The 24,488-nt window shown below is 41.5% G+C and overlaps 2 protein-coding genes across 5 annotated transcripts in view; one reads left to right on the top strand and one right to left on the bottom strand.

The window, feature by feature from the left end:
* The window catches only part of bcl2b (BCL2 apoptosis regulator b), a 44,977-nt gene extending 38,164 nt beyond the window's left edge, over positions 1-6,813 (top strand). The window contains exon 3 of one of the 2 annotated variants that reach the window (XR_016116488.1): positions 3,590-3,701. Coding sequence is in view for 1 of the 2 variants with exons in the window: in XM_089008776.1 (XP_088864902.1) it covers positions 3,590-3,727 (138 nt within the window). In the remaining variant the exon portion in view is untranslated. Of the gene's footprint in view, positions 1-3,589 lie in introns of both variants that reach the window. The other variant, XM_089008776.1, reaches the window with a different exon arrangement.
* Positions 6,814-10,307: 3,494 nt separating this feature from the next.
* The window catches only part of LOC148891797 (5'-AMP-activated protein kinase subunit gamma-1-like), a 55,210-nt gene continuing 41,029 nt past the window's right edge, over positions 10,308-24,488 (bottom strand). For all 3 annotated transcript variants that reach the window (XM_089007720.1, XM_089007719.1, XM_089007722.1), the window contains 11 exons: positions 22,590-22,696; positions 19,398-19,479; positions 18,810-18,868; positions 18,671-18,716; positions 17,666-17,720; positions 17,453-17,579; positions 16,308-16,473; positions 16,145-16,182; positions 15,921-16,067; positions 13,259-13,352; positions 10,308-11,813 (listed from right to left, as the gene is read on the bottom strand). In XM_089007720.1, coding sequence (XP_088863846.1) covers positions 11,782-11,813; positions 13,259-13,352; positions 15,921-16,067; positions 16,145-16,182; positions 16,308-16,473; positions 17,453-17,579; positions 17,666-17,720; positions 18,671-18,716; positions 18,810-18,868; positions 19,398-19,479; positions 22,590-22,696 — 953 coding nt within the window. In that variant the 3' untranslated portion in view covers positions 10,308-11,781. The remainder of the gene's footprint in view (positions 11,814-13,258; positions 13,353-15,920; positions 16,068-16,144; positions 16,183-16,307; positions 16,474-17,452; positions 17,580-17,665; positions 17,721-18,670; positions 18,717-18,809; positions 18,869-19,397; positions 19,480-22,589; positions 22,697-24,488) is intronic.

The raw sequence follows: 24,488 nt of genomic DNA, 5'->3' as shown, positions 1-24,488 counted from the left end.
AGCCCAGATTTCTGTTGACCCAGACACTTCTTCCAGCTCTTCCCGGGGAATCCGGAGTTGTTCGCATGCCAGCTGGGAGACAGAATTTTTCAAGTTTATCTGGGGATAAACCCGAACACGCTGGAGAGTATTTCTCAGCAGAGAGGCATCCAGAAGCCATCCTAATCTGATGCCCAAGTCACCTCATCTGGCTTTTTTCGATGTGGAGGAGAAGTGGCTCAAGTCCTAGCCCCTCCCAGATGACCGAGCTTCTCACCATTTCTCTAATAGAGACCCCGGACACACAAAAAAAGAAACACTGAAAACAATACATGCATGAAACACGTGTGACAGATGGAAAAAAAAGAACCCTGGAAAAGGTTGAATTTCTCACCGATTGCCAAATTATAATAATGTTAACAGCTAATCAAAATGTGGCCCTTTGCCTCATTATTTTCTGTTCTTGGCAGAGATCAACGTAAACATTTGTCTTTCCACGAAGCCACATGTTTGTCCCTTGCTCTGACAAAGCGTGTCAAAAGTTCCAGGAGGGAAAAATTAAAGCGTGCTGAAGAAGTCTTATGACATCCACCTGACAAGCGTTCCAAGTATCATCATCATGCCTCCTCCTCCTCCCACTGCCGCGTTATCACCATTTGTGCCCTGGTGGAATCTTTCGAACATCCATCAACGCTCTTGGCAGCCTCTTACTGTAATTGTCTGTCTTGTGTTTCCAATGGGAACACGGGCTAATCTGCGTGGTTTGTCGAGGTCGTGTCGAGGACACGCGTCATGAGCTTGTATCAGTCAGTCACGTGATGCCATTGCGATGTCATTTTTACGGGACCAGTAAAAAAAAAAAAAAAAAGACTACATTTTGCCAAGAGAAACATTCCCCCCAGTTGGGGGTCTGACTGGAGCAGCTTGTTCTCTAATTAATACCCGCATCCTGGAGACCAAGAGAAGCAGGAGGCGGTGGAGGAGGAGTATGAGGCGGGTGGGTGGATGGGGCGGAGGCGGGGGGATTTTTTTCCAAAATAAAAGTGCTCAAAAGGCTCCAGTGTTAACTGAGGAAATGCCGTGCGGTTTCACAAGTGGCGACTGTTTTGACACCCGAGGGCCCAGAGTAGGAACAATCTGCTGATATTTCCACTTGTATAACACACGTGCAGAGAGCACCCCCAAACACCCCCCATGCACACGCACACACACTCCCTTACTCCTCTCAGGCCCCGGCCGCGAGAATGCCAATGGGACAGGAAGGGAGGGGAAACAGGAAATACTCGTCTCCCCAAAGCACATATTAATAATAGACACTGGCTTTTTATAATCGTCTGTTCCATAAATGAGCACATCGTTTTGTACCAATGCTCGATTCTCAGCATTAGTTGGAACAATAATAACTTGTGGGTTATTAATGAATTTATTTTTTGTGACTGCTAAGAATCAAGTTTTCAAACGCGCCTGTTTTTTTATGCACATATTTTTTGAAGTATTTGTTATATGAACATACAAGATGAAAGCGATTAACTTTATTCTAAGCATTCAGGGTCATAATCGAATCGCATGACGCTCGCTTCAGCGGCATGACTTCCTCTTCCTGTCCAGCTGTTGCTGCTGTCAGTCTGAGTCAAAAGCTGTATGTATGTGTGTGTGTGTGTGTGTGTGTGTGTGTGTGTGTGTGTGTGTGTGTGTGTGCGTACAAACATTGATAGAATTTTCTCCCAGGCGCATTTGATCGCGTAGCCTTTGAAAACACTTGACTATTTGTTATGCTCGAGTACCGTGATGCCACAAAAATGTGCCATCTGTTACAAGTGTTGGCAAGTTTGTTTTCTTTTGGGGTGATTCCCATGTTTGTCAAGTGTGTGTGTGTGTGTGTGTGTGTGTGTGTGGTGTGTGTGTGTGTGTGGGGGTGAGTGTGTGAAGTGTAATGGTTCTGCTGGCAGCGTGGGTGCAATAACAACAAAACCCATATTGAAGTGTGTGCTGAGGGGGATTTGCATTAAAAAAACATTTTTTTTGCCAAGGGACGGGGGGGGGGCTCTCCTATGGATTTCAGTCAAGCTGATAATTGTGGTTCGCGTTTGCTGGCCTCAACCCCCCAAAGGATTCTTACTGTGTTGTGAAGTCTTCTGGGAAAATGTTTTGCTGTTGAATCTTTGGTCACGTGACTCTTTGATTGGCCGTGAACCTGTCTCGATGTACTCACTTTTATTTGTAATTTTTTTTATGGAAGGCTATGTGACTATGTGCAGACATTCCCTAGCCACAGAAGCTCCGATATTAACGTGACTGGCACAACAAAGTGGCTATAATGTCACAACCAAATCAAATGAACTCAGCAAAATGCATCATCATAATTAGAAATGAGATGATGTGGGTGTTGTCCCAATTCCTGCATACAACTACATTTTTACCATGAACAAAAATGGTTTATTCACACAAAAAAGGAAATTTTGTTATTCATTTATCATATCCAAACATGAAAATCATCATGTACATCAAGTCATTATTTTGAAAGAAAATGAGAAATCCTAATATTAAAATAAAAAATATTATTGCACTGAAATATTGTTTACAGATTCAAAAGTAAGGGCTGCCTGGTCGTCAAGTGGTTAGCACGCTGGCTTCACAGTGCAGAGGTTGTGAGTTCAAGACCTCGTCCGGACTCCCTGAAATATTTATTGAACAAATATACATTATCATACACCTTTTACTTTGATTAGTTCAATTGAAAACTGAAATTGAGAGGTCAATACTGTTACCAGGTATCAGTATCGGGCCAATGGCAGCCATATACTTCAATCCTTTCTTGTTTGTTTTTGCATTACTACATTACGTCACTTTACATACGTCACCACCTCACTTTACATTCAGAAATTACATGTATTGTCTGTTGTCAATCGTATGTCTTTTTAGCCACGTTATAAGTGCCTTGCATGCCTTGCACGCTGGGTCCGAGAGGACATTAATTTCATCTGTGCTGTATGTCATGCATATTAGACAATAAAGCTGACTTTGACATATTTTAAACCGTGCTCGCGGTTGATACCATACACCAATATTAAAGGCAAACAAAATCTGACATTGAGTCCTCGTCACCAGAAGTTGTCACAAAACAATGGCAGTGTCAGTAAATGATCCTCTGCATTGGAAAGAAATTGGGATATCACAAATACTGCAGGTATCATTATCCAGACTCAGTGAGTACCAAATAGTGAATACTGGGATTAGTTTTTTTAAAAAGTATCAAACCACCCCTAGTAAAGGCATATCCAATCCAATATCCAATCCAAATAACGACATTCCTGATTAATCAGAATCTCTTAAAATGGGCCAATTCTTTTGAATTAAAAAGCCAGTTTTGGGATAATTTGTGGAGGAGTCTCGATCTTGAACAGATGGATGTGAACCGACTGCATATGGCAAAATCTTCCTGGTTGTCATAAATCCATCACACTCCTCCTTTCGATACCCGACTGTGCAGGCGTCCTCAATATTGTTTTAATAGCAAGTACAATAACACAGAAAAGATGAGACACCAGTGTGCCATCTAGCAACCGACCCAATAATGAAACTGCGGCGATGTTGTTGTTGCTGTGCGCAGGATGCTTTTGTGGAGCTCTACGACCGTCAGAGGGACACTGTCTTCAGCTGCACATGGCCGTCCATCAAGACAGTCTTCGGCCTGGCCGCGCTCGGGGCGGCCAGCCTCACCATCGGCGCGTATCTCACCCAGAAGTGAGCCGCCTTTCCCGCCACTCCTTATCGTCCTTCACACACTCGCCGTCCTCTCCAATAAAGACACACTACGTGATGGAGGCATGCATATTCATCATGCTGCCAACTGAAGATTTTTTTTTTTGTGTGTTCATAACCTCGCCTTCTTCTCTACTTGTAGTAGCATGAACCTTGCGTTAGCTTAGACAGTAGTTGCATGCGTCATGTGGGGAGATGAGACAATGGGGCCGAACAATTACGGCGCCCCTGCTTGCTAGGGTGGAGGATTCCGTTTGAACGATGGACTCTGGTTACTCCCTTAGACTCCCCCCTCCCCACCCATCAAAAGACTTCCTGTGAGAAACAGCTGCTCGGAATGTATAATAGACCAGCATGGTAAGTGTGTGATAGCAAGAATTGGGACACTGATAGGAAGCCCGCAATATTGCAGAACATTTGTGCTTGAATACAACACAGTTTTCTCGGGTAGAAATCAAATATAAACAATATGCTCCAGACCAGCTCTGCAGAAAAATTATATCCATAAAATAGAACAGTCCATAATTTATACAGCTTAGTAATGTTTTTACACATCAACAAACTTATCTTCCTCGAGTATTTCCAAGAACTACCATGCTCTATTCAAATACAGAGGGGTGAATGGGCTACAATTTTTCAGATTTGTGGCGTTTTAGGACAAAACAATGTGCGATAGTGCCATGTTGAGAATGTTATTTCGCAGCAATACCAAATAGTCAACGTAAATCAACTCAATCACCCACTCTTTTCCAAATTAAAACATAAGTTAACACAAACTAGTACACGTCAACAAACTATACTTCTGCCAATTCACACACACTAGACCACAAGTGCCCAAATCCAGGCCCGAGGGCCAAATCTGGACCGCCACATCATTTTACTTGGCCCGTGAAAGCAACTCAAGCATTTCAAGTGTCATGATGCTTGCTAAAGGCCGAACCAGAAGTTCAAATTGGCGTATGTAAACCACAACAACAGACATTATTCGTGACTTCAGATTTGAAAACTAGTTATTCATCAATTGAATTTAAATTTCGTAACACCGCGCAAAGGTACGAGTCATTGACTACATTCACCATTTTCCAGTTGATTAGTGGGAACATGAATGGGCCTTCGCAAAACTATTCACACTTAATGGTAGAAATGCATCAACGAAACGGTTCCATCTTATTCATAGATGATATGTGTCCCGATACTTGTGTCCATATAGTGCACTATAACAGCAAGGTTTTCTGTGAATGGGATTTTTAGCTCCAAAATACTCAAGCACAGACAGATGAACGTTTGGAGGACACTAAGCTGAAGATGTCTGACAGAAAAAAAGAAGGATGAACAAGCATGTTAAATTGAGCACAAAAGGAGTGACGCAGACGAGGCAATTTAGCAACTCATGGAAGGGGATTAGCAAAGAAGCGTTGCTGGTGCAAAAGAAACACGCGGAGAAGTCTTGACCCAACTTATGACACTATTATTTGTTTTGTTTTTGTGGCTTTCAGACTGTAGCAGTTACAAAAAAAAAACAACACAAAAAAACGTGCGCTCTGGCTACTCAGCTACCCTAAGCAGGGTACACAGATTATTTTTTTTTTTGGGTGTGCGCGCAATTGCAATCTTGCTCACACACGAAAGGATATGCGATCGTAAATATCTAACAAGGTCAACATTTACAAGCCTATAAGATAATTGGGCTTCATGCTGAAATTTAGACTATGTTTCCCCGGTTGCAGTAGTGTACTGGTCCAGTAGTACCAAGGATTTTTGAAAAAAAAAAAAAAAAAAAAAAAAAACATTTATGAAAAAAAATATATAGATTAAAAAAAAATTAAAAAACAAGCCCCCAAAGATGTTCCCCCCACAGCTCCTGTTTAATTGATGTTTGTCTTGTGTTTCATTCAGTATAACATGAAAACTGGAAGTCATACATGATGCGTGTGTGCGTGTTTTTTTTTTTTTGTCTTTGCATGAGCGAAAGAAACTGATCTCTAGATATGTATGCATCAGAATCGCACAGAAGAGGACAAAACCAACAACGTTGTCTATTTATTGAGTGGTACCTGATTTTTTTTAACAGTAATGTAAGTGATTCATTTTCCCCCCCTTTCTTTCTTTCTATGGAATAACACTGTAACATTATTTTCTGGCTGCTATTGTAACAAAACAACATATATTTTTTGGAAACTGAATTGAAAAGTGTCCACGTTGGCTTGAGGCTGCTACACAGTTAATTTCACGTCGAGGTATCCAGCTTAAACTGCCACTGTCTTGTACTTGGATAGCTGCAAACCAAAGTGAACTTGTATTCATGTTTCATTTTAATCCACACCAATTAAGGAAAAGACATGGCTTCACATCGTCGATGTCAGGAGTCGGGAACCTATGGCTCGCGAGCCATATATGGCTCTTGATGATTGCATATGGCTCGCCGATAAATCTAAATACATACTCGCTTTTTATCTGTTCATTTTCTGTTGGGGCTGCAGTTGGCGGAAAGCGCAATCTTCATTGGATGACACTGACCTCGGCTGGCAGAGAGCGCTATTTTAAATGAGCCCGACCAGTAAAAACAAAGTACACTTCAGCTTGAATGCACCGGAGATTCGCCTTTGTGGAGAGAAAAGGTTCTGATTCTAATTTGCAATGAAACAATACCATCGATGAAACAGTCGAATGTCAGTGACATTTTAACAAGCCCCATGTTAACGTTAGCATCAATGTACTTCTGTGAGAAGTATGTTGCACAGCAAGCGTGGAAGCTAAAGAGTCGTGTGCAGGCTAGCTAGCAGTAACTTCGCGTATGGAGCCGGCAAGTTGACTTTCATTCCGATCGTTTGGCTGGATTTTTAGCTATCATGAGGAATGGAAAACCATTCATGTTAACGGTGAGTACCATCACAAAGTTATTAAGAAATAATACATTCTGACATTTTGTTGGAAAGTGGCCGAGCGTGCGTCTGTGTGCGCGCGTGTTGTGGTTCTCACTGAAAAACATTTCTAAATATTTTACTTTTATGGCTCTCTTAGTCAAAAAGGTTCCCGACCCCTGGTCTATGTTAACGATTCTATAATCCGCTTTATGCTGTAAATGGCTCATTTATGTCCACGGGCGTCATGTTCAGCTGTGTGCGCGCGCGTTTGTGTGTCGGGCGTCGCGGCCCACTAATGCAAAAAGCAGCCACAGCTCTGACAGCAATACAACTGTATTTTTTTTTGTTTGATTGTTGCAATGTATTCCTTGTGCATATAAGAATGTAGGCACTATGGTTGCTGTACTGTTTTACACCTGTATTCACAAACCCGTAGCACTTAAAGAGGATAAAAAATGAAAGAAAAAAAAGAGAAAGTGAATCGTGTTTTCTGTTTACTGTTATAATCCACAATAAGCTAGGGGATCCTATTGTTCCTAATAAAGACACTTTTTGTTGAGTACCCGCAAAGTCTGCCTGCTGAGTCTCTTTTTTTGTACATTTTGAAGATTCGTCCGGCACTTCACTAAAGATGGTCCGGGCACTTTACATATTTGACTGTAACAGAGTTGGGCATCTCGAGTTCTTGATCCGCTGGGAAACTCACTCGCCAAGTGGTCCTTAAATTCTTATTTCTGAATATGCATCTGTGAGAGAGGCTGTTATGTAACAGTGGAATCAATTGCCATTATAATTGACCCTGGACCAAGTTTCTCCACCCATGACTTGAAAGCCAGGGTGGCTGAACATCAAGAGGCCCTTTCAAGTGACAACCAGAGTTGGTCAAAATCTAAGCACAGCTGCATTGCTTTGTGGGATGTGTGTATCGTCAGCTGTCGTTTAATTGCAGGGGCTACGTTCCAGACCCAAAAGCACGCTGGATGGAAGTTTGACACACCCACTTGATGGTAACAGTATATCTGGCTCGTAAAATGAAATCAGTGGTGGGCCGTCAGAGCCAGCAAGGCCTTCTCTGCTGGCCTAACATAATCAGACATCATTATCATAATTATAATAAAAGTCAATGTCATTAAAAAAGTATTTTTTTCTAAATATATATATATGATTATTCTACATACTGTTTTCTTGATGTTATATTATATCCATTTGGTTATGCTCCTTTCATTGTTGTAGTTTTAGGTCAGAGTTTTTAATCCAATCAGAATTCAGCTAGCTTGTGTCGCCAGGCTGTATGAAATCTGACCGACGCCTTCAGAATCAACAGTGAGGGTGTCTGTGCGCTGTACATGAACGGGCACATGTAGTTGATATACAGTTGCGATAGCCAATCAGATCACGAGTTGGCACAGTAAGGCCAGCTAGATGGCCTTGCGTTGAACATGACATACGTGTCCTGTGATTGGATACTCACTTTACCTCAGCCCTCAGCGGAGGCAGCGCTATGCAAATCAACCAAGCTGACAACAGATCAGACCCGGAAACTTTAGCAGAAAAACCAAGTATATCTACTCGCTTTTTTAACCCACAATGGCTGAAGGAGAGGACAACTCACTGTTGCAGGTAAGCCTATTCTCAAGAACAAATGAAAAAGATTTGTTTACTTTTATTTTCAACAAATAGTTCGTTTTGTGAACGTCTTATTGTTTTTCTTATATTAAACTGACATTTTGTAATTTAGCGTAAAATCTTGTTAAAGATTGCATATTCTTGGTGGACTTCATAAAACTTTGTGGACAAATGATTTTAAATGTCCTTTTATTTTTAAGTGTTTGCAGTATCATGCATAGTGACAAGTTCTAATTGCTGATGCAGATTTATTGATGTGTAATTGCTCCGGAAAATAGCCTGTGTTGTAGACGATTAAGATGATGCCACGCCCAGTACTGCGTGCGTGTGCTTTTCTAAATGATATCTCCAGCCGTTGTGTCGTAAATTATGGTATTACGAGGGATATTTGTTCAAGTCGGACTAAGTAGGACTTCACTGAAGGCCTAGGTGTGAAATGCACGGACCGCCACTGAATGAAATAATGGACAAACTTTGAAAAATGTCTTTTAGAACCGAAGCCCACCTGTCACCCGAGTGTATATTTACGTTACCTCATCTTTTGACACGGCGGGCATGACAATAACAGTCTGAGTAATAATTATGTAATGAGTAGCATTGCGCAATAGTTGATAACAGTGAGAGGATGAAAGTATTAGCTGGGGAATCTCTCTCTCTCAAAAAAGGGCTACGGCTAATCTCATAAGTCCAAAAAAGTATGTTGAGAGGAGCTGAATTCTTGGTCCCTGGTGTATTTGGACAAAGGCACGTTCCAGACAACTGCCAAAACAATGCGGAAAATGTGACACTTGGGCAGAGTATATCTTGTCCATCTATGTCTGTTTTCCTTAAAAGTGAACCCTGCTCAAGCCAGCACACATCAAAGCTGTCCCCAAACGCCGCACTTGCCAGACTCAGTCCCATCCGCCGCAAAACACAAGTGCGTAAAAAAAATTAAAAAAAAAGCTAAATGCCCTGCGGCCAGGTTTTTGCACCCCCACCCCCTCTTCCAATCACACCCCTGCCTCGCCTCTGCTCTGATCACACATGCCTTCAAAGGCAGCAGCGGCACTGCTCAGTGGAATTTATGAAAAGCATGATGCAGTAAAACTAATGTTGATGGAGTGCAGAGAAAATGAGCGCAGGGAAAGAGTGAAAATGCTCGCGGTGCAAAAGTGGGTGGGGCGGGCGGGGTGGGGGGGTTCATTTGGGAAATCCCTCCTCTCGCTGTCCATAGAAAATGCATGACATGCTCTGAAGAGGAATTTTAAATCAGCCTGTGGATTTTCAAACGAGAGTCCGGCCCGAGCGTGGATGCCCAAGACGGGTGGGTGGACGAGAAGGGCGGCCTCCTGCCTCTCCTGCTCGGGGGCTACAAGGTGTAGTAGAAGGAGACCATCCCAGCACTGACAAGGGAGGATTGGAAGATCAAAGTAGATTATGTGGAATCACTCAGGTCCAGTTCTCTTCCCTCATTTGGAAACCCATCACGTCCACTCACAGACACGCGGCTTCATTTACACGCCAAAAACTTCCAGTTGAAATGGATCTTTTCCGAAGCAAAGATCAAACACGCACAGTAGCGAAATCACACATCCTACATTGACATGGAAATATCCAAGTCGAAGCTTAGACAGCTCATTGCCCCTTCTACAAAGATGCAATTGGACTGAACCGTCCAAGCCTCATTTGAAGTGCAGTTCAGCGCCACAGTGTGGCGTGCTGGGGTTCAACATATTTTCGTCAAATGCAAAAGTAGCAAGTTGAATTATGTTTCAGAGTGTCTTCCCAGCAACACATGACTCAAAATTACCCCAAGGAAAAACATTGACATAAATTTAAAATGATGTAAAAGATTCCTCAATTGAATCAATTGCTTCCAACTGTGTTTGCTCTCCTCCTCCCTCCCCCCAGGTTTGTCATCCTTATTTGTTACTCTGAAGTCTGCTCATACTTGATGTAGTAGAGCTTCTAGGCTAGGGCAAGCCGAACTATGGCCACCTGTCAACATCTGATTGATTTTTTTCAGACTCTGCTTGTCAGTGCTACAATATGACGCAAAAAATAGAGAATGTAAACACATAACAGAGTACAAAATACATTCAGTGTCTTTTATTTTTCTGCAGACAGAAAAATAGGAGGGGAAAAAAACAAAAGAACATCCATACTGCTGTAAATATTATTTGTCATGCTTGCACATTTACAGTACATGTGGAACGAGCAGTATATTTACAAAAAGAAATTAAAATAAAATAACCAGAAAATTGCAGTCTCGATGAGGTGACACGCTCATAAAAAATAAAGCTCTCTGTGACACAAACACAATATTATTTACAGTTCGTTGAGTCACAAGTTCTGCTGCTGTGAATATTTTTGCTAGCATATCTTTTTCAGAAAAAAAAGGTTACAAAAATAAAATTTATATATATGCGCACTTTTCAGTCACTGACCAATAAAAAGCATGTCATGACGTGACATGCTTTTTCTGTGGATGAGCAGCGGCAGTGCTCAGAAAAACGTATCCTGTAACTGTAAAGTGACCATGATATGCCAAATGCAGCTAAATACATGACATTGTCATGTATTTGGCTGCCTCTTTAATAAACTGTCATAATGTGCCTCATCCACTTACCGGGAATCCACATAAGCACCTCCCTCAAATAGACAGACCCCCTTTTTCCCTCCACCAAGAACAAAAACAGTTCATCATTGGAATTGCCTCATAGATGCAATTACAGTATGTTCACATATTCACAAGTTAACTGCTGAGCCCTTTGAATTCTGCTGCTCCACAAAACAGCAGCAACTACTGAAGCATGTTAACAGTCCTGTCGGATGAATTCAAGAACAGTGACACACGCTGTGAATAGCACGCTATTTAAGATAACTTTAGCTCATGCGCAGACATTGTAGATAATGACGTTGCGTGCCAAGCAGCCACCTTTATTCTTTTTTGTGTGTTCCCACTAAGAGATGCATCCCTCAATCTGCAGCAACGCAACCTTGACCATTGCTTGCAAAACAAATGTCTTTTCTTTAGTCACATACTTGCTTGAAAAAAATACATCGTTCTCAACGTTTTCACCAAAAGTAACAAGGATTTTACTCAGGCTATATTCTAACATGCCCTAAACGTTTCTCAACTGAAAATTACCGGGACACAAATTACCTCGTCTCAACTGGAATTAGAAGAATGTGAAATGATTAATTTTATTCATAAATAACTGAAGCTGAAGTGCTTGTTTTCTTTCAAACCTTTTGTGCGACAAAATGCTGAAAACTCAAACCACTTAACAATTTGAAACCCATTTGATCTGGTCCACCTTTTCTCTGCAAGGTGCAACGAGTAAGTAGTGTTTTGATAATACTTATATATTGATATGTACATAGCATATTGTATGTACATGTTCTGGTGTGATAAGAACAGTCAACACAAATACATTCAACAAGTGCGGTCCTCGGTGCTCACTCCTCTTTGGTTTCTACGTAGCATCAACTCACTTTTGTTTTTCAACATTTTGTTTCTTTGTTTTAGCTCTCACCACGTCTCATCTTTGGCGAATGCTTCCCCTCAGTCGGTCAGGTTTTCCTCCTTGCAGCTGTCTGAGGAGCGCATAAGACAGCAATGGTAAGAGGGACATGATGGCATTGTTGTGGACAGTTGCTAAGCACAAAATTGTTGTTACAAAGGCAAAAATAAAGACAAACAAATGGATTTGGGATGGTGGGAAATAGCAATACAGTACTTTAACTTACATTCAACTGCAAAGTATAATACATAATACAATACAACAAATTCCATTCATTGTACAAATGTTGTACAGGGAAACTGAGACCCAATATATGACATGATGCATTTAAAAGTATGCTTTTATAAAGGCCAAAAAAAGTGTGTGATTGCACTAGAAAAAAAAAAGTTGGGAACACGTAAAGCCAGATATCTGTGTGCACACAATTAACGTGAATTATAATTGGTACAGCAAATTCAAATGATTGCCTTCTTGGAATAAAACAATGTTGCACATTTTAACCTTTACGTCAGATCAAGTTGTGCAAGTGGACTTCATAAAGTGTCCCAAAATTATCTTTGCAAAACACAGCTCAGCTTTAACATTGAAAAAAGCAAAACACGTTTGCCCATGTTGAAGGGAAAAATTCACATTCCTGCTCGGGTTAGAAATAGGCTTGTGTGACACAAGCCCCGTGACTTTTCAGACACGGCTTGAATTTGGAGCATCAACATGCCACAAACTGCTGCAGACTAATCCGTTTTGGGGGATTAATCCAAATGCTGATGTTCATTCATAAAATGTATTTGTGCGGAAACACCACATACATAATTCACACTGAAGCTGTGTTCCTCCGAGCCACGCAGAGCCGTCAAGCAAGAGTGGAGGGCGACTAAATAGAAGCGTGTCACTCGTTCCTACGTGAACGTGTCAATGTTCAACTTTTGGGAGAAACAAGTGTCAATGGACTCTTCTGTATTCGGGCGCTTAAGCACAACATGAATCAGTCCATTTTTAAAAACTAGGCCCACTGCTATTCACTCACCCTTAAGGTTTAAATGACAGTCTTGTAATGTAAAACAGTGTAAACATGTTTGTAGTAAAACATCAACATGTGTACTTTAGCTGCCATTCTGTATATTTGTGAAAACATGCACTTTTACTGCAGGACATTTCCAAGAATAAAATGCAGTTTTTGTTCTGACATCTTTGCTCTGATATTGTAGGATGCTATAAAACTGATATGGCAGGGAGGTAATCCTAGTGGGAAGTAATAAAAATGAGACAAAAGTTATCAAGAAATCTGTGCAGGAAAAAAAAAAAAAACAATCACAATTCTCAGAACTATGCTCATCAACTCCACACATTCGAGCTTCCAGAAACATGCTTCTGTGCAGCCGAGTGAAGATGCGGCGTTGGACATTTCCGACATGGCGCTGAGTGAGAGGGCGGGAGAGGAGAGAGCTCAAGGTAGGCGGGTGGTGGTGGTGTGGTGTGGTGTGTCCAGGTACTTAGAGGAGACGAGCTGAGTGTCTATACCTGCTGGACTCAGCACCAAGGCCTGGAGGATGTCCGACAGGGAGACGATGCCCTCAATGCTGGAACGCTCGTCCACCACCACTAACCGGTGCACCTAATTGACAAGCGGGTGGAAAATAGACAGAACAAACATTGGTGGATGACCACTGCATTGTGGGAGATCAAGTGAATCCCTTCCACCCTTTCATTTACAGTCCCTGAGTGGGCTGGCCAATCGTGGAGCACCTGGACCTTCTTTGCTTTCAGGAACTTTGATGTGGAGGCTGAAGTATGAGAAGGAGCACCGTCCTGCTGCAGAATTTGCCCTCTCTTGCGATTTGGGATGTATTGGGCAGCAAGAATTTATTGATACTTCAGGCTGTTGATGTTGCCATACACTCTACAGATCTCCCCCCCATACTGGATGTAACCCCAAACCATGATTTTTCTGATGAATCGTCCATTAAACTGCATCCCAATCGCCGCGAATACTGCAGAAGACCTGTTGGAACCCGCATGGACCCAAGATTCACCCAGAAAACAGTCAAGTTTGGTGGAGGAAAAATCATGGTTTGGGGTTAGTGGATGGCATGACGTAGCATATTTGTGTATTCAAAATGAAATACAGTAAAGTCTCGTTATATCGATATTGGTTATATCGATAGTACTGCTTATTACGATACTATTTCCATGAACGCAAGGAGAAAATTTACATGCCGCAGGATCGTATATATCGATAGTCCGGTTATATCGATATTTTTTCAGACTCCCGAGAATATCGATATAACGAGACTTCACTGTATATGTATAATTTCTACATTATTTTTGTATTTTCCAAGCAAAATCTGACCTTTCTGTCCTAATTAAATAATAAAACTCAATGAATGATACAAAACTTTATTTTGCTATAATAAGCATAATTTAGAGGGCTTTGCCTTTCATATAAGCCATTTCTGATTCCAATAGATCAACTACAAGTCAAGTTATTATTCGTTGTTCCTACAACTTGGATAAGCGACAAGACTTTTGTCAAGGACTGTAGACAAAAATCATTTACTACGGTGGTGCCTTAGGATGACATTGGGATGGCACCTCGGTTTCCAAGTATAGCTGAGGTGTTTTTTTTAATACTTTGTAAAAATAGTCATGACATGCATAACGTGTAAAGAATAGCTGTTTTCACCATGGGATTCATCAAGGAGACTGAGCTGAGCGGTTGCGCCTTTTCGGCAGCACAAATATGCCAGCACTGTTTTTGATTTGGGCGGAATGTCTGTGCCATTTGACTGTCATCGCTGGACAGCTCTGGGGTGATTGTGCTTTTTTGTGCCTGTAATGGGCAGCATTTTCACAGCTCCGCTTTGTTCAGCAGAAAGGTCGGTGCTGTTAAACAGTGACTGGATAGATGCATGGCTTGAGGAGCCCATGATGAGAAGAAAGGAATGTCTGTGCGTATGTGGAACTGTCACAGCTTGGAATTGAAGTGGATTTATGTGGGACAGGAAACGTGAGGCAAACTCTTTTTGTCAATGGATGCTACAGCTTCGTGTTGGCTTTGAAAACATAGCTTGTAGCAGATGTGCACATTCCACCATGACATCTTTGATCCACTGATGAAAAGGAGGCTGTCATCCTCTCATCTTTCATCCAGAACTGCTTCGTGTCATAAAGTGTTTGTCTTGTACTCAAACATCATAGATTACATTGGGAAAGTCGAAGATTGTACAACTGTCCATGTTTTTATGTTCCTGTTGTGTTTATTATTTTGCTTTGTGTTGACTATTATATGAAGCACTTTGTTACAGCTGCAGCTATTGTGAAAGCGCTATATAAATTACGATCTATTGTACTGTATTTTTTTCCTATAATTTGACGAACATTGTGTTGCTCCTGATATGTTTGCCTTTGCAGATATAATGTACACAGGAGCTTAAAAGCAAAAGAAAAATACAACCTCCATAACATATGCTAGACACAAAGTCATTATTCATAACAAAAATTGCTTTTAGGGACACATTAAGGAATCTCGGATTAAACCTTGTTATGTGTCTACCAGCGCTTGTGTTGCCCCACCATTTATGTTCAAATGTTCCTTGCTGATTAGGTATTTACAACATGACTCCGATGCCAACCTGTGTCATCATGTGTTAGCTTGTAGATTTGAGGCCAATTAATGTTTAAAATCCAATATGCAATATTTAGTTTTATGTTGAGGTGGACAGTAATGTTTTTTTTTTCATTGAGATTCACTCATTCACTGCCATTTGCGGAAAAGCGCTGGTCAGACCTCTGGCAATGTTTTTTTTTACCTTCCACGAGGGGGCAGCATTTGCCTTTTATACAGCCGCCACTTGCACCTCATATTACTCCAGACGCATATAACTTAGGAATTATTTTTTTTCTTCTGAAGAAGACAGTTGAAAGTTTCTCACGCTGCATTGAATGTTTATGTAGTCCTAAAACTCAACATTCGGTGAGTCCTAGAATTTGAGTGAAAATGACAAAAACCTTGGCACTGTAGGGGACACATTTTTGCACACGTTTCGCAGTGAATTAGTTAAAAATTAACAGACGGGTAGTGAAGAATCTTCACTACCAGTCAATCGCACGGCACACACCCATTCATCCCTGCAGTTTTTGGATTAATGTTTTCATTTTTTTTAAACAGATCAAACAAACTCACTTCTGCTTTTACAATTCTGTCCACAATGGTCCCCATTGTTTCCATTTTATGGCACTTCATGACTCCTTCAAAGTACTGAGAGCGATGCTTCAGGGCCTGCGTCACTGTAATGTCCAGGTTGTTGTACGTCTTCTCGGCTGCCAGGTTCTGCACACAAGAAAACTCTTGTGAATCATCAACACAGCCTCTCAGACTCTGCGACGGCCCAATGTTTTTCCACTTACGATGACATCAAATTTGGAATAGATGTCCACAACTTTGCCTAGAGGGGAGGGAAGGGGCAGGGAGGAGAGGGGGGAATTGGGTGGAAAGACAGAAAGTCAGCTTTCCAAGTCTTTTTTTTGGTACAAGTCCTAACCATCGCATGAAATATTGTAATATATTGACCTGACTCATCGACCACGGGCAAAGCAGACACTCTCCTCTCTACAAAGATGTTGAGAGCTTTGATGATGGGGGTGTTGGGGTGGATAAAGGCAATGTCTTGATACGTGCCGATGCCCAACTCTCCAAGGGTCTGCTTCATGAAAGCTGGTTTCGGCATCTCACACATCTGGACGACGCGACACAGAGACGGCAAGATGTCGGCCACCAGGGGGTAGCAGACGAATGGAAGTGAAGGGTGGTACATGGACAAAGACAGACAGACCAGACAAAAGGGTGCTTGGTCAAGAACGCAAGGCAGACAACAGAATACAGTTGACATTAAATCATGTGCTTCCAACTTGTTTGGGGAAGGACATTATGTTACAAAACAAGATCTATAAAGGCAAGCTTGGGTGGGTTTGATGTGGAAAAACTTGATATCAACTCCACCAAAGACCTTTGTGATGAATTAGAATGAAAACGGTGGCGATAGTTTAAAAGTGCCTGAGCCTATTTATGAAAGGGGGCTGAACAATAAAACTAATTTAAATGGAATCCAAATGTATGCAAATAAATGTTTCTCATTTTTCGCAAAAGCTATCTCTTTCATGAAACATACGTTGTGGTGAAAAAGCCAAAGATTTGTTTTCGTTGTACTCAAAGTTAGAGACTGAAGGCAAAATACAAAACTGAACTTAGGTACCAAGTAACATACAGACATCATTATTTTGAAGTTATTCTGGCTGAATTGGCCCATTTTCCAGACTGTGTTTGATAGGTCGTTTATCCACGTCACACATTCTTGCTTTCGGCGACAATACAACGTTGTCCTGAAACGATGTTCAATTGTAAAATCATTCAACCCTTTTATGAAGTTATGAGCGGCGGGAGCTTAACTCGCTTGAAAGAAGATTTTCATTTCATGTTTTGTATTTATGGAGTCAAAGTGTTTTTCTGACAAAGAATCCTTCACGGAATTCTGACTTTATACTGCATTAGTGCAGGTTAGTGAGAGAAAAGCTGTGTGCTACTTGCATACAAATCAGAATGATGTTGCCGCTGTAGGTAACGAAATATACTTTCCCAGAAAAGCTGAAACGGAGCTCAAACTGGCTTGGCTTCCGAATACCTCGGAGTGAAATCTCTTGTGATGGGTTTGGACTCACAAAGAGCTGGAGGAACTTGAGGATCCTCTTGTGCGTGAGAATATAAAGTGCGTTCCCGGTGACGGGGTCGATGACAGGCAGGCGGTGAATTTTGTTTTTGATGAGCGTGTACACGGCGTCGAAAAGGCTGCGGCGCAACAAACACAAATGGCGGCAATGAATTCTGGATGAACAAAAGGAGCAGGTCTTGATTTCGCCACGGAGCCGGCATACCTTGCATCAGGCGAGATGTTGACAAGAGGTTTGAACGTCGCTTGAAGGTAAACCTCTGCGGGGACAAAAAAAACAAGAGGACAACTTGAGCGTCACATCAAATGTTCTGTGTATTTTAATACTGCAGAGTGTATCAGGGATGCATCTGAGAAATTAAAAAAGGGGCTAAGTCGGCCCTCTTGTCTCTGAAAAGGGGGCCAAAGTCTAAAATTGATGAGGCCCGATTTAACTTGATTGCTGAAGAATTTAAAACTGATTGAAATAAACCAGAATGCAATCGTTGGACCATATTTCCAAATTGCAAATGGAAAACATTACTTGAGTAACATCCATTTTTCTAATATATCAACAAACAATTTTAAAGTCAAATAATTTATTCATACATAAAATAAACAAACTGTCAATTGTCTTTAGTTACTACACAATCAAGTCCTGTGCTATTTCGATATTGGACGGTATTACAGAGAACACAAAGAGAACAGACTTAGCACAATAATTATCAGTGTCTACTTAAACAAATGTCTTTGCTTTAAAGATTTCCAATGTGCTGCAACAGCTCTGAAATCATTCCCATTATCATGTAGCAATAAGCACTAATTACAATAGACTGGCGCAGTGATGTTACAAAGTTGCGCCAGTGGCTGTCAAAATGCGTTACAGATACATTCCTAGTGTATTAATAAGCGTTTTGTTACAGCTTCAGCTGTTGTTAAAGCGCTCTATAAATCAATATGTATTGTATTGTATTATTTGGGCCCCCAGAACCTTTGTGGAGAGTCGCCAGTATACGTATAGCGTACACCACACACGAAAACTTTGTCATTCAATGATATAGGCCAATGAGTCTAACTTTGTGTTATGTGGCGCCCGAATAGCATGTGAAAGAATCACGAAAAACCTTCCACTAAGTGTGCATGATATGACAGAACGCCTTTGTTTTTGATGAACACCCACCCATTTTACATCGACATTGCGCAGGAGAGGCCAAGATTAAGTCATACTCACCTCGCCACGTCTCAAGCTTATGCTCTTCTAACTCATATATTTGCACCTGGAAAAAAGGGGAAGGACACCAAAGTCTGTTGAATGCAAAACAGTCTGAAGGGATACCCAGGGCAAACCGGGAGCCGTTATATGAAGCTACCATTGGTGACTTGTAGTATCGGTGAAGGATGATGATGAAGTCTGTGATTGTCAGCATGCCTGTGATGAGAAAACACGGCAAAAACTCATCAACTGATGCTAGTGAGTAGAGAACAATCTTTTGAGAGGGTCACAGCTGACTCACTTCGCTTACACCTACGCTGACTTGCTTTTCATTATTCAGTACAAGCAGTAAAGTCTACTCAAGAAATTGAAGGCACGACAGAGCCAATTCACTCAATGCGGCAATGTTTTTCTTCAGCTACATAATTAACCCATCTGACTGCTAGTGAATACAGTGGAGCCTCTGCTGAGCTTAATGGTTTGTGGCGGTTTGAATGAACTCAATAAAATAATTCTCTACTAGTCATGGCCAGCGGCAATAATACAAAGTTTCCACTGGGCTCATTCAACAGCAGCGCAAACGCACGGACGTGATGATTACGAAAATTGGAAAACGGTAAGACAAAAGGGTAAACAAATTGAAGCCTGAAAATCCAAATGTACAAATGAGTTTGTAGAACATGAAGTATCTACCAACACAATTGTAAATAATAGTTGAGGACAGTGGTTTTGGGTGGAGGCTTACCCACAAAGCTTTGCTTCTCTGTGTCCCAGAGTGGAGCCGCTCGCACGCCATTGGCAACCAAAGCAAAGAAGGCTTTCTTCACCTGTCAAATATCATTTTGAAAGACAAAATCACATTTTATGAACACTCTATCAAGGATGTGCCCTCGTTATACGATTGAGATTGCAGAGATCCAGCGTTAAGCCTCTACATCACGAAATGCACCAGAATAAGAATGGACACAAAACATTTGATTGACCAACATCAATGACTGAAACATGTTTGTACTGAGTGTTTACAAAAAAAACACTAAAATGCAATCTGCCCGGCCTAATCCTGAAATATTCATATCTGTAAAAATTCAGCGGGAGACTTGGGATAAGGAAATGTTTGACCTGTATGCTCAGAGTAAAGCGTCAAGTCATTATTGCAAGAGCAGTGTACTAAAATAAATACATAAACCAGGGGTCACCAAACTAGGGCCCGCGGGCCGTATCCGTTCTGTCAGCACATTTGGCCCGGTTCCCTGAACAATACCAGAGATGCTATCAGATTTTTTTCCTATTTGGCCTCCAGAAAAATAAAAAATCCTTTTACAAGTCAAAATTATCTGTTCCTATTTTAATCAATGTAATCAATGTATGTTGTTTATAATCGTGATTGAACAATACAAACACGCCTGCTCACAATAGAACGCTAAAGGAGTCGGTCACAATGCGACGCGACACAAGAAAGTGACGTATGAGGAAGTGGAGGGGAGTCCGGTGGTACATTCAGGTGCGCTGTGTTGCTTTCTTGAAAACATTTTTTTTAAGCTCCCCTACGATCGTCACACTTTTTCTGTTACAAACTGACACCGGCCCCCCATCACAAAAGGGAAAAGTTATGTGGCCCTCACAGGAAAACGTTTGGGGACCCCTGACATAAACAAACAAATAAATAAATACAACTATCCAGTATTGCCGACAAGTGTTCTACTGTATTGGATTGCTGGACACAAGCTCATCAACGAATGTCCCATGATGTAAGCGAAGCATCCGAAACTGACTTTGACCAGACCACCCACTCCTGCGCATTGGGGAGTGACAATACAGACTCCCTGCAATGTGAACTGCAGGAGCCTGTATCGCGTTCTGAGTCTCCCTTTTAATCAGGTACACTTTGTCGTCCGGAAATAATGGCATCCAATTTGTATTTTATTTTTTTGCAAAGACTGTTAGCTCTTTTGAAATTGCGCTGTTTTATCTACAATGCTACAACCATGATGAGAATCATGGAACCAGTGTCATCTCCTATTTGGGTCAAGGCAGTGGCGGACCGTCAAGGCCCGCAAAGCCTTCTCTGCTGACCTAAAAATAAAATATCTGAATCACAGACTGATGTTAATTATATTTTGTCCATGAATTCTTATTAAATCATTCCAAATTGTGTTTTAGCTTATTTTCATTGCTTTCCCCTGTTGTGCTGCTTCCAGATGTGTTTTCGTATTTAAGCATTTAACCAATCACATTTCAGCCATCGTTTGTTACCAGGATCAGAAATCGACCTGGAGGACTTCAAAATCAGTTCTGTGGGCCTTGTTGCAAACAAACGTGTCGATCAAACTGTTGATCTAACCAATCAGATATTGAGTTGGCAACCCAAAAGGGGTACCAGCACCTTCAAGGAGGCAACGTCAACGTCAGAGTTTTTGCAAACTATGATTGGCACAAGCCACGAGTGACAAGGCCTTACTGGCCAGAGCTAGCACAATGTATCGGTAGCGAGCTGCATAAGCAAATATATTGTGTGATTTAATAGAAGTTTTGTCAACCCATAATTGCCGAAGGAGGAGAACAAATGATTTGGTTGGCGATTTACTATTAAAGCCATTTTCAAGACGGACATTAACAGCAAAAATGTATATCATTAAGAAAGGTTGGTCTGTTATTTCCTGGCTAAGGTTACCCTCTAGTAGACTTGTAAGAAATCACACACTTTTTTCTGTCTGGATTGATTCAGGCGTAGCACTACGATGAAATCCGTAGCCCTGCGTAGGGTCAAGCGCATGTTGGATTCAGATCTGCTGGCATCAAACCATCCTGATGAAAAATTCGTAACTCTGTGTTTGTCATTCAAATTGTGTTGCAGAACGAGCACTGTTACATTGGGCTGATTTAGCTCGTTCATTTCCGACAGTAAGGTGGGCAGTTGCTCTCTGCTGTGGTACTTATGCAGATTCTGTCCATCAATCCGCCGTGTTTAGGTCGGAAGATGGCTGTCCAAATGAGTTGCAAAATATTCTTTCCTCAAGTTGTTTATTTCTCACCATGAGTGGTGATTAATTTCAATTACCATGAGCTTAAGTCTGCTATCTTCGTGCTAACACACAATGGGCAACAGCAACGCAGTTTTAGGGTCATTTTGAAAAAAAAAAAAAAAACATGTTTTCTAGCATAAACCCAGCAGGAACACAAAGTGACTTCCAGCACTACTAAAACGCATGAACCACAGGAGTTTAGAATTAGTTCAGTTTTGTTGCCAACTTCTTCACGTCGATGTATTTAATGGGTGTGACCATGAGAAGCAAATTTCATGGGAGTTTAAATAGTGACCTTTACCCAGCATTACCTTTGCCCGAAGCTGCTCTAAACGCATGTTAACACGTAACAATGCAGCTTGTATTGATGTGATCGTGCGTTATTTTACTTTTTTGGCGTGGTCTTTCACATGGGAAGTGGGAAGCCTAGGAAGTTGAGAGAAATGAAAGCCAACTTCTGGATACTCTTTAATCTGCTGCAAGTTATTTCCTCTTCTGTCAGATAAGAGTTTGTAACCCTTGTCTCTGTGGATTTAGTGGCTGACGATATACACTTCAAAGACCTGGCAGGATTACTGTTTAACAGCTTTACGGTCTCATCTAAATTTCAGCCCAGAGGCAGAAAGTGCTCTAAGGTCAAATATATTACTGAACTCCCCATTTGGTATTAACTCAACTGTGCCAAGTACAAGTGCACCCAGAATAAAATGGCCAACGAAATGGACTTTATCTCAAAAACAGTAACTGTTTGACCGTATGCAGATTTAACTCTGGCACAAACCTGAACAATCTCAATTATTATTGTTGTGCAAACTGTCATTTGGAACATAATTTCCTTCATTGCATGTATGCAAGTTTGAGAACCTTAAAAATGGACCACAATGAATTAAGAAATAAAGAGAAACTAAACTCACTTGGAGAGCTGTGTCAAACACGACCAACTTGGAGCTGGTTGGCACAATGTCGTAGCACTTGTGTGACTTCATAAAGCGCATATAAATATCACTCTCGGGCTCAACAGCTGCAACGAGAAACACACATACAAAGTGATAAAAAAGAAAATCACTGAGAGAGAGGAAACCATAATGAGTACTTGGAAGCAACACCTGCTTTACAGCCTAAACAATCATTAAGGCCTTGGAGCACTCGCTCCCACTTTACTTCCAGTGATCGTTAAAACTCTCTAAGAGATACTGATAGGGGTGAGGGCAGAACGTTTTACCGTAAAAGCACAATGTTGAGTGGCATGCAAAAAAACTGTATATCACCCGACACAGTGTTTACCGAAGTAAAAATGGACCCTAGTGCAGGCATGGGCAAACTACGGCCCGCAGGCCACATACGGCCCGTTAACCTTTTTAATCCGGCCTGCCGAACTTGTCCAAATTATAGTAAAAAGAGTGTCTGAAACTCGGGACAAAAAGGCAGCGGACAAAAGGGCAGACAACTCTGAAAAGTTGACTGCCCCACTTTTCACAACTTGAAACACGATAGGACCAGCAATTGCAATAAAAAACAAACGGCACAAAGTATTAAGTTTTTTATATTAATTAAGGCTGTACCTACCACTAATGTTACCTTGCTTAATTTACGGTAAATGTCCAAGGCTGCAGATTGCGCTGCAGTAGTCATGTGTCACCATGGTGCACAATGCAATGTTTGCATTGCTTGCTACGAGCCACTAAGCCCCTTTCATATCTCTGACGTACACTTTACAGTCACGGTTTGACATAAATTTACATTTTTTAGCGTCACACATGTTGTTAGCTTCTTTTGAATCTTTCTTCTGGGCTGAGGTTCTGTGCATCTATTTTGGAAAATGATATGCAAATGAGGGCGGCCCGGTAGTCGAGTGGTTAGCACACCGGCTTCACAGTGCAGAGGTCGCATCCCGGTCCGGCCTCCCTGTGTGGAGTTTGCATGTTCTCCCCGGACCCGCGTGGGTGTTCTCCGGGTCCTCCGGTTTCCTCCCACACTCCAAAAACATGCATGGCAGGCAGATTGACCACTCCAAATTGGCCCTAGGTGTGAGTGTGAGAGTGACTGTTGTACGTCTTTGTGTGGCCTGCAATTGGCTGGCAACCAATTCAGGGTGTGCCCCGCCTCGTGCCCGAAGACAGCTGAGATAGGCTCCAGCAACCCCCGCGACCCTAATGAGGAATAAGCGGTACGGAAAATGAGATGAGATGAGATGAGATATGCAAATGCGCGACCTTATAACGCTTGCGAAAGTCCAGAAGAAAGAAGCAGACTTCTGATTGGCTGCCGTGCAGAGTATGCAAATTTCAACTGCAGGTAGCCTATGTCTGTGTGCTTGGCGACGGTACACGGGTACTGTTTGCGTGTGAAGGCGAGGGCGTCAGTGAGGACTTTGTTGAGCGCGCGGTCAGGACAACCCATCCATGACTTTGCGGAATTTAACACAAGTAGGTATTATTGAGCTGGAATATTTCGTTGTGGAATAATATGTTTTGAATGTTGAAAGTGATTCCATTTTTCAATAAATGTTGATTTCTTTAACTTTGCCCCTTTGATGGAAACTTATTAAAAACAGACGCGAAATTGATTAATCACATTGCATATGTTATTTTAATCTAGCTCCATTTCCTCCTCTCAGTATCTGCGAATTAGTATGTAAATGCAATATCTTGCATATTCCTTGAGACAAATTTATTAATTGATCAGGGATATTTTTCACATTTGAAAGACAGTTAATAAATTGGGTTGTAGTGTTCTTACTGTGCTGTGCTTTGTACATACTACGGTTAAAGGACAACCGGCACCATTTTTTTTTTTTTTTGGTTTCCTACTGA

Source organism: Hippocampus bargibanti, linkage group LG11 (assembly GCF_051943395.1).
Source record: "Hippocampus bargibanti isolate YZ-2025 linkage group LG11, ASM5194339v1, whole genome shotgun sequence".
NCBI classification, from domain to species: Eukaryota; Metazoa; Chordata; class Actinopteri; order Syngnathiformes; family Syngnathidae; genus Hippocampus; species Hippocampus bargibanti.
Note: the sequence above shows the minus strand (reverse complement) of the source record. Positions and strands in the feature narration are given on the sequence as shown.